The 10,427-nt window shown below is 42.6% G+C and overlaps 1 protein-coding gene across 1 annotated transcript in view; it reads left to right on the top strand.

The window, feature by feature from the left end:
• ITK (IL2-inducible T-cell kinase) overlaps window positions 1-10,427 on the top strand; it is a 101,649-nt gene that overhangs the window by 28,423 nt on the left and 62,799 nt on the right. The window contains exons 2-3 of the mRNA XM_012650380.1: window positions 7,395-7,499; window positions 9,345-9,426. Coding sequence (XP_012505834.1) covers window positions 7,395-7,499; window positions 9,345-9,426 — 187 coding nt within the window. The remainder of the gene's footprint in view (window positions 1-7,394; window positions 7,500-9,344; window positions 9,427-10,427) is intronic.

Raw genomic sequence — 10,427 nt, 5'->3', positions numbered from 1 at the left:
AGTAAAACCACAGTGTGAAAATTCTGCTCTGGAGGAAGCCCGAAGAGTGAGAGCCGGCTGTGAGTAAGAGGTCTTGTGGAGAAGAGGAAAGAAAAGAAGGCAGGTGTGGAACGGATCAGAGTTTCCTGGCTTTAAGTTGGTCCGGGAGCCTTGAAATGAACTGCCTTAGCTCAAGCCCTGTGCAGAGCTTCACAGTGTGTAGGGTTAGGTCCAGCCGAAGATGGGCTGGGGAGCGAAGGAAATTAGCTGGGCATCGTGGCATGCGCCTGTAGTCCCAGCTACTTGGAGGCTGAGGCAGGAGGATCGCTTGAGCCTAGGAGTTTGAGGTTGCTGTGAGCTAGGCTGACGTCACGGCACTCTAGCCCGGGCAACAGAGTGAGAATCTGTCTCAAAAAAAAAGAGAATGGGAGGGAATTTGTGGGTCTCCTCAAGCAAGTTTTACTGAGGGGATGAAAGCAGAAATCGAAGAAGAGCCCCCAAAACCAATTTTAGAACCGATATTCTGCATTTTAGTGTGAGTGGGGAAAACAACACCTAAATCGGTCACTTAAGTTTCATTTCATATGACATCAGTCTTGCTTTCACTTATGTTACTGTGTGAGCTCACATGGGTACAATGGCTGTGCTATATCCAGAAGAGGCTTGGAGCAAAATGTTTATAATACCTTGTCAGGATCATCATCAGAAAGATTTCCTGATTTTAAAGAAACTGATAAATGCTGTATGTCACTACTTTTACAGCGTGATCCCAGGGAAGTCTTAAATGCCCCACTCCCTACGCAATTCCCGCTGAAAAATACTCTCTCAGCCCATGCCTAGAATTCCATTCTTAAAGCTCCTTTTTTTTTTTTTTTTTTTTTGAGGCAGAGTCTCACTCTTTTGCCTGGGCTAGAGTGCCGTGGCGTCATTAAAGCTCCCTCTTACTCTACATCTTGTCCTATATCTCTCCTTCCCTTCACAACTCACCGTCTTAATGGATAGGAGGAGGAAAAAATAATCGTCTATATATGCTGTCTTTACTACTACTAAATACTGAGTTTAGACATAATCAATCAATAAATTGTCCAAAAAATCAAAACTGTAATACTAAATAAGATCTTCCTACCTTCCATTTTATGCTCCAAAACATTAAACTATTTGTAATTTTCTGCAAAACCAATGCTAATTAATATTTCTGAGAATTTCTTCACGTATTTTTTTTTCTTATCTAACCGTCATCTTCTTATTCTCCCCCCCTGTCTCATTTCTACTGGTTATTGTACATCTATCATTATGTTTTGGGTCCGTCACCTGCAGGAAACTAACCTATGTTCCCAAATGTGGGTCGGTTGCTCCTTCTATACCATTCTTTTTCATTATATTTAGTACACTGTGTTATAGTTATTTGTTCATATGTCTATTCCTCTCATTATGGGCTCCTTTTAATAGTGTGTTAATTATCTTTGTGTCCTTACAGCTTGCCTAGAATCACTGTAAATAAAATAGGTAAGATATAAAGTCAAAAAAAAAAAAAAAGCTCCCTCTTGGCTCAAGTCTCGTCTCTGATATCCGTCCAAATACAAACTCCTCAGAAAGGAGCCAAGCTTTGAGCTACCAGTTAAGTTACACCTTCGGTGAGTGAGCACCTGGGGGAGGTTCTGACAGGAGAGTGGAAGGCAAAGCAGAAAGCTAACGCCCTGCAACAGAGAATGGGACTCTCTCATGTTGGGAAGACCTAGAAATAAGCCCCTTTCTCGGTTTTGCCCTGATTTGACAAATAATTGACAAAATGAACAAATGACTCTGCTTGTCAACATCACCGGTTATCGCTAGTTAAAAATTAATGTTGTCCTCCCAGATGGTAGTTCCTGATTACATATTTGCCCCAAAGAAAATACGGGCACATAAAAACCAAAAAACAAGATCTTATTTTATGGGCAGCGTTTGGAGAAGGAAAGGAAAGCAAGTAACATTTGAGTGAGTTTATCACTTTAATAATTTTAATTTGCTAGTAGGTTTATGTAGCTCCTTTAAATCCTCTAAATTAGCTCAACGACTCTGGACTATTATTATGCCACTTTAAGGAAAAAAAAAAAAAATGAGAAGTTGAGATACTTGCCCCAGGTTGGAATGAGGGCAGGCCTCAAACCCGAGGCTGCCCGACCTGAAAGCTCCAGCCTCCTCCACTCTGCCCCACCGGAATAGAAGGCTAAAATTCTGCTGTTTTGAAGAAAGGTAGAAATGTCCTTTTTCCGTGCATATCAGGTACATAACTTCTCACTGACGTATCTGCTGGGTTAGTCTAGCAAGAAAGGAGCTCACGTTTTTAGAGCAAAGAGGAGTGGTTATTCTGCGGAACCAAGAAACGTGCTCCATCTTTGAAATTCAGCATATGCACCGCACAGCCAAAAGAGGCAGAAACAAAGCTCTGCTGGGCCATGTCTGGAGGAAATAGGTCACACAATTGATTTTCCAGCGCTCAGTTCAGAGAATGAAAGTTTTCTGTGGAAAGCTGGGGCAAGAGCAAAGCCAGGAAGCGTGTTGGTTATGTGCTCAAACTCTGGAGTCACAGACTTGAGCTTGTAGGCTGCTCTTCTACTTAGTAACAGAGTTGGCCTCTCCTTAACCTCTATTTTCTCACCTATAAAATGAGGACATAATACTTTGTAGGATCATGATTACATGAGATGGAATGTTGAGTGCCTGAAGTATGAAAAATGTTCAAAAATGGTATTGTCTTTTATTTTTCTTCCTGCCTCTCTCTTTGAAACTCACAATCCAATTCTATTTTGTACAAAACATTAACATAAAAAGTTGCCCCCTTGTCCGTAACGCAATGCACATTTGTGGGGAAGCTGGTGCTAACCCGTTTGTAAATGACCTGCTTCTGGGTCGGGGTTTTGCGAGCAGCAGAGCGGCTCCCTTGCTGTGATCTGTTGGAAGTCAGCCCTCCACATAAGGGTTTGTTAAAAGAAAAAAAGAAAAAGAGAAAAAAATATTAACGTAAAAAGAAAAAGGATATAAAAATCTGATTGCACAAGCTTGCCTTTGTGCAAATCTGTAGGCGTTAGCATCTTGGATGCTAACATGTGTCAGATGTCCGGGATGAAACATTAGAATATGAGGACAGTGTGGCTTTGAACGTGGCCAAGAGAAGAGATAAGGGTGAGCGAGGTCCTGTGACTTTCACCCGAGTGACGCAGACAGAATAATAAGTAAGCATGAGGGCAGGTTTTGTTTGATCTCTCTCTTTCTCTGGCTTTTGGCTTTTGTGTGGTTTCCTTGGAGGGTTTTACCCTGGCATTTTTCAGAAAAAGCCCAGTTATTTGGGATGATTACAGGCAATCACCATTTCCTGGACACTGAGCTGTGTTAGGTTCACTGACCAGCCACTTTCCGGTGACCATCTGGGGAGCGCGCGGCTGGTCCTGCTGTCTACCGAGTATCAGATCTCATGAGATCCAAGGAGAACCAGCCTCAGGGCCTTTGGACAGACTGACGGACAGAATGGATTGTGAGGGGGACCCAAGCACTCATTTAGGAGTAAGGTTAATGGCGGACCAAGAAATCCACTCCAACAGAAGAGCGAGCCTTAGAGCAGCAGCACCTGACAGACTGTCCAGGCACAAATGGCTCTCAAAATCCATGTTTGGAATCAGCAATCATTAAGAAAACAAAGGGGATCATCTAAGCTGAGAGGAGAAATCCTCCTCGGAAATCTTGGAGTCTCACTGTCCGCTAAGGTAGCTGCCAGCCACGTGTGGCTTCTGAGCACTTGAAACGCAGCGAGTCCAAATCAAGATATGCTGCGAAGTACACAATTTCAAAGATTTAGTACAAAAAAGGAATATATCTCATGCACTTTTTTATATTAGTTACAATTTGAAATGATAGTATTTTAGAGACTAGGTTAAAATGTTGTTAAAATTATTATTACCTGTTACTTTGTGCTTTTTTGAATGTGCCTGCTGGAAAATTTTAAATTACATGTAGAGCTCCCATTATATTTGTGTTGGATAGTACTGCTGGAGAACTTCACGCAGAGTTTTTATCCCTATTCACAACTCCAGTTGATGTTTCCCTCTACTTTATGCCCTTATCACGATGTTGCACATAAATTAACAACTTATTTATCCAGCACTTTTCTACCCCAGGATTTTGCTGTGGTTGTTCACGCTCCTCCGGACTTTCTCACAAATGGCTCCTCTTCAGCTTTCTGATCTCTTCCCAAACACCCTTTCTCTAGAGAGGCCTGCCCTGGCCACAGGCTGATCACGTCATTCTGTTCTATTCTCATTTTAGCACCTGTTTGTCTTACCTGCCTTCCCAGCTATACTGTGATCTCCATGAGAGTCTACCATGTTCATTACTCCATTTCCTGAGTTCAGAATAGCACCTTGCTCATAGCCAGCCCTCAATAAATATTTCCCAAATGGCTAAATGCATTAGCCTTAAATCTGATTAAGATTGTTTAAACTGTGTTCCAACTTGGCACCCTTTGTTCTGACCCAACTGAGCACCGCTGTGGGCCAGCCACTGTGCTAGGCACCTGGGATATGGGACAGATGTCTTGATCTCTGCCCTTAGGGAGCTCAGAACTTAATAGGTTCCAAAGACAAAAATGTCAGCAAACAGAGTTGTCCTATTACTGCCATGAGCCTTTTGTTTCATTTCACTATGCATACTGCTAAGGAAATAACACAACAGAGGTCAAAACAAGGTAACCTCAAAGCTCAGGCTCCCTGTTTACCAGTAGCTGCAGATGGTTGTTGAAAAGACAGCTTCTTTGTGCTCTTCTGTTTGTGAAAAACAGATGAACCATTCCAAAGAACTATGATTATGGGCAGGATCAAGGCATGTATTTCTAGCTGCGGTAGACTCCAAATGAGAAGATAGTTGGAGTCGATGCTTGTCTTTATTTGTGTATGAAAGTAGAGTAGATGCTCATTTTCATTTATGTATACCCAAAAAATGTGCAGAGGAGACAAATGCATCCCACAAGGTTAACCTGGTCTACCTCAGAGTTATGGGGAAGAGTGGGATAATAAGGCACTATAAGTATTTTCTTCACACACCTCTATTATTTTTATTTGTTACAATAAACATGGACAGATTTTGTACTTTCAAAAATGAATGAAGTAGTTTTCATAAAGAAAATTAAGAACGAAACACCACAAAGCTTCCCTGTGTTTGACAGACTCTACTTCTTATATCTTAAATTTTTTTTATCTAAGTACTGTACCTCAGCTACTAAAGCAAAGATCAGCTTCCAGGCCAGGGACCCCAAAACAAAAAGTAAAGACTGAGCTCACTTCTGGAGAATTTGATGATGTCATAGGTCTCCAAATACCAACCAAGTACACTCATGCATTGCGGCTCTCTTGCAATAGTTCGGACTTCCTTAACCTCTTTAATTGGGAAGGTGCCCTTCTTGAAGGCACCTGTTATAAACTAGGTCCTTGTTTATGTCATCCCATTTTATTCTCCAATCAACCTTTAAAAGATAGCTATTATTATCCTCACTTATGAGATGTAGACCCTAGCGTTCTGGAAGGTTTGATGAATTGCCCAGGGTCACAGAGCTAGTTAGAGGCAGAGGCCTACTTTGAACCTAGCCTTTCCAAACTTGTGCTCATTTTACCACCATTTGCTACTTCTTTTTAAAGAATAAGGTATAATGGGGGTTGGGCCATAATCCCAAAGGAGATAATCCCAAATATTAAAATCTGAAAGATCAAAATCCCAAAAAGTTTAATTCTGGAAAAAATAATTTTCCAAATTTCTTTAAAATACATTTATTTACATTTTTAAAGGAAGACTTATTTGAGAAACATAAAAGCATAACATACTTAATAGGCCACTTTACACAATAAAACAGGCAATGACATCCTTATTTTTGCAAGCATAAACACTCAGGTATACTAAAGAGAGTCACATAGGTGTAACAGTTATGAGCAGATAAACTGGATCATAAAGAAATATACAGTTGTGGTCATCCAAAATGCTGTGATGGGCAACCTAAGTCTTTTGATGAGATTGATCAAAAACAGCAGAAGAAAAGTCTGTCCCAGCTCTCAGAGAGAGACCAATTTGCCTTCTGTATTTGTTCTCTGTGGGCCCCCAGCCGACTGGGTGGTTCTTGCCAGCATTGAGGGAAGATCTTCCTCACCTAATCCACTCAGACTCACACACTCATCTCCTCTGCAAGCACCCTCACAGACACACCCAAAATAATGCTTTATCAGGTTTCTAGGTATCCTCATCCAGTCAAGTTGACACCTAAAATTAAGTCTGCAAGTCCGCCCCTTGTCAACTCGACACCCATATGCATCTCCTTGAACCATAGCTAATTTCCAAATGAAGACAGTAACAAAGTTATAGTTCTGCCTAACGTGGTGGGACTATGCTGGACACAACAGAAAATGCACTAATTGTGAGCTTTGAGATTTTAGACATTAGGGATTTTGATCTTTTGGGACGTCAGCATCCAGGACTATGGCATTTGGGATTGTGTCTTTTGGGATTGATTGGCACCAGGTACAATGACATGTTTTTGCAATAGGTCCCATAGCTGAGTTAAACTCTATTCTCAATGGCAGCCTCATTCTATGCACCTGTGAAAGGCTTCTTCTCTCCAAAAGCATTTCTCTGACTAGCCTTTCTTAGAGCCTGATAGCCTACCACTAGGATTTATCCCGCTGGGTAAGGCAGCAAATCCCCTGAGATCCACTCTCCAAGCAGAAGGACCCTTAGAAACGGGTAACTCGGAGCATCGTTATAAATCACAAACACCATCATGTGCATAAGTTATCAGGGAAATACATCTAGCAAGCTTCCAGAATGAGACCAGGCTCCAGTGATGTTTGACGGGGAGGGTGGGGAAGGAGTAGTTCTAGAGCAGAGTCAGGAATGTCCTGCAAGGGTGTCATTAAAGGACATGGAGAAACCGGATGCAGAAAAGAAAGGTGCCACCAACTGAATAAATCACCATCCAGCTCAGGCCTGAGCTCAATTACTGTGCCAATAAGTTCATGGGCAGGCACAGGGCAGAGAAAATTGGCGCACGTGTGGTTATTTTCCATAGATCACATTACCCATCCCAGCTGTGAGTTCTGTGAGTTCTGTAAATGCTGCTGTTTCCAACGAGGGCAGCAGAGAACATGACCCTGTGGCTCCGTGAGTGGAAACCAGTCACCCCTTCAAGAAAATGGTCCAGAGGGCGTGATCCCCAGGCGTCTGCCCAGTGTCTCTCTCAGACTGAGGGCCAGGAGCCCGCTTCTGCAGATTTGGGCGGGAGGGCTGGGGTTGGTTTACAAAGCTAATGGATCTTATACAGTAGTGGATTTCTAGAAGCGACCTGGACAAAAATACTGTCTCCTCTCTTACGTAAATGGGATGTGCTTGTCTTCCCATAGAAAAAGCGCAATTTGAAGGGCTCCATTGAACTCTCCCGAATCAAATGTGTCGAGATTGTGAAAAGTGACATTAGCATCCCGTGCCACTATAAATACCCGTTTCAGGTAAGTCCGTCAGGCCTGAGGTGGATGGTTCCTCATTCCCTAGACCACAGTTAAAACCTCAGTCTCTCAGAGAGGGCAGGAAGGGGAGGACTCTCTGGTCCTGGCTTAACACTTAGACCAAGCCCATAAGAAAACGGCGTTGTTTCAATCAATGACATTCATTCATTCTTTCCTTCATTTATTTAACAAAGATTAGGCACAAAATCTTAAGGTGGCTATTTTTCATTTCCCTTTCCCCCATGGCCCCCCTACCTCAAGCAAAGTCCCAAGTACTTTGCTCCCACAGAAAGGAAAACAGCTGCCAGGGTGGGCTCCACATCTACTGTGCTTTAAGTGCATTTTACTCCTGATTTGAGGCGACACATTACAGTCCTTGGTTATAAATTGCTTGGAGGTTCCAAGGTAAAAAGACTCAGGTTGCACAATCTGAGAACTCTCTGGCATCACGCTGTCCGGGAGAGCAGCCGCTAGCCACCTGTGATGTTTACATTTAAACGTAAATTAATGAAGATTAAGTGACATTAAAAATTGAGCTCCTCAGTCACACAGGTCACATTTCACACGTTCAATAGCCACGTGTGGCTGGCAGTTACTGTACTGAGCAGCACAGATTACAGACTGTTTCCATCACTGCAGAGAGTCCCGCTGGACAGAGCGGGTGGAGGGTATCTCTAGAGTCTTTATCTTGTTTCTGACTCTTGGCATTTCTGGCTTCAAGGGCATGGGTATCTCCTTGCACAACCCAGGATACCATTCGTGTTTGCCAACCTGCGGGATGAATGTCTCATTTTTAGTGTGGCATAGAATAGAGTTTTTTTCTACTAGAAAAGTGACCCCCATGAGTTGGAAATTTTAGGACTAAAAAAAAAAAAAAAAGGAATGACATGTAGTATCACATATTTCCCAATGGTTAAAAATCCCAATGACAAATGAGTGCATGAAAAAACTGGTGGAATTCAAAGAAGGCTTGTAATTAATGAACAGTATTGTACCAATGTCGATTTCCTGGTTTTGAAAATGTGCTCTGGTTATGTAAGATGTTATCAGTGGGGAAAGGTGGATGAAAAATACACAGGAACTCTGTACTATTTTTGGAACTTCTTGTGAGTTTTAAACTGCTTCCAAATAAGAAGCTTTTAAAAATTCCAATCACAAAAAAAAAAAAATCCCAATTACACATTTGTCATCTAGTACGTTACTCTTTCATATTCCAGAGAGAGTTTTTTTAATCACTAAAAATTTAAGATAAATGTGCTTTCTAGTAAAGAAGAGAAAATTTCTCCTACTATTTTAATTTAATGGAATATTGCTTACTGGTGACATGAAATCTGAGATGAGCAGCCTGACTGCTCACCCTGTGTTTTCATAGCACCCAAATATCTGGATAACAAGGATACCTGGCTGGGCACGGTGGCTCACGCCTATAATCCTAGCACTCTGGGAGGCTGAGACAGGAGGATTGCTTGAGCTGAGGAGTTCAAGACCAGCCTGAGCAAGAGTGAGACCCCATCTTTACTAAAAATAGAAAAATTAGCCAGGCATCATGTTGCATGACTGTAGTCCCAGCTATTCGGGAGGCTGAATCAGGAGGATCACCTGAGCCCAGGAGTTTAAGTTTGCAGTGAGCTGTGATGATGCCACTGCACTCTACTCAGGGCAACAGGATGAGACTCTGTCAAAAAGAAAGAAAGAAAAAAAAGATACCTATCCCCTAATCACCCAAATATTTGCCTATATGAGAACAAACACCTGAGACCCTGCCCATGGCCCAGCAAGCTAGATGAGTCTGCTGGCAGTCACCGATCTCCAGGTACATGGCTCATCTTGGACTCTGTGTGTTTCCAGGTTGTGCATGACAACTACCTCCTGTATGTGTTTGCTCCAGACCGCGAGAGCCGGCAGCGCTGGGTGCTGGCCCTTAAAGAAGGTAATTAAACTTCTCTGCCATTGAGTCAATGATACCCCTGATGGTATAGTACGTTTGGGTTCCCCAATAGAATAGAATGTGGTCTGAGAGCAGCTGATAGCCAAACATTTTTTCTTTTTGGTGTTGGTGGAAGGTCTCTAGTTCTCACCCTGGGCCCGGGAGGCAACAACCAGTTATAGTTCAGGGATTGGCCAAATCCAATTGCTGCTGTTCTTGCAAGGCTCTGACCTACATTTTTATGGGTTCCTTTTTATGCGTTCCATAAATGGTTATATAAGTACCTACATTAGACTCTCAATTTTGTCTCATGGCGAGCAAACCTAAAATATTTACTCCCTGGCCCTTTAAGAAAAAGGTTGCTGACTCCTGGTTTAGCATGAGGAAAACATAGGCCCTGGAGTGAGCTGACCTGGGTTTAAATCCCAGCTCTGCCACTTACTATGTACACTTGGGCGAGCACCTTAACTGTGGTGCTTCTGTTTCCCCATCTGTTAACAAAGGAGAAGAAGGGGGCATAATAGAACCTCCAGAGCATATGTGAGTAAAGTCCTGGGAACCAGGCTGGCCCATGGTCTGCACCCAATACGTGTCAGCCAGCTTGAAAGCTTTTCAGACCATCAGGAAGGGTCTTTCTTAAGCCTCTTCTTCCTGATGGCACAATAAGAACCAGCACCGTATTTAAGCATGTGGGATGTGGAGCCAGGCAGCCAAGGTGAAAATCCCAGCTCTGCCAACTATTAGCATGTGACCTTGGGCAAGCTCCTTGACCTTCACGTGTGTCTCCATTTCCTCAGCTAAAAATTTTGACTAAGAGCAGCTATAGGGTTGCTGTGAGAATTAAATGAATGAGGATATGAAAGGCACTTAGAACAATCTCCATCCCAAAGAAAGCTCTCCATCAGTATTACATCATTGTTCTTTAGTCTGAAGCACTGGATGTGTCGGGAGATCTGGGTTCCAATATTCATCTGTCTCTAAGTAGCTATGAGGACGAAGGGTAA

The sequence above is a fragment of the Propithecus coquereli genome, unplaced genomic scaffold, assembly GCF_000956105.1.
Source record: "Propithecus coquereli isolate 6110/MARCELLA unplaced genomic scaffold, Pcoq_1.0 Scaffold322, whole genome shotgun sequence".
NCBI lineage: Eukaryota > Metazoa > Chordata > Mammalia > Primates > Indriidae > Propithecus > Propithecus coquereli.
The sequence above is the reverse complement of the archived record's forward strand: the minus strand, read 5'-3'. Positions and strand labels throughout refer to the sequence as shown.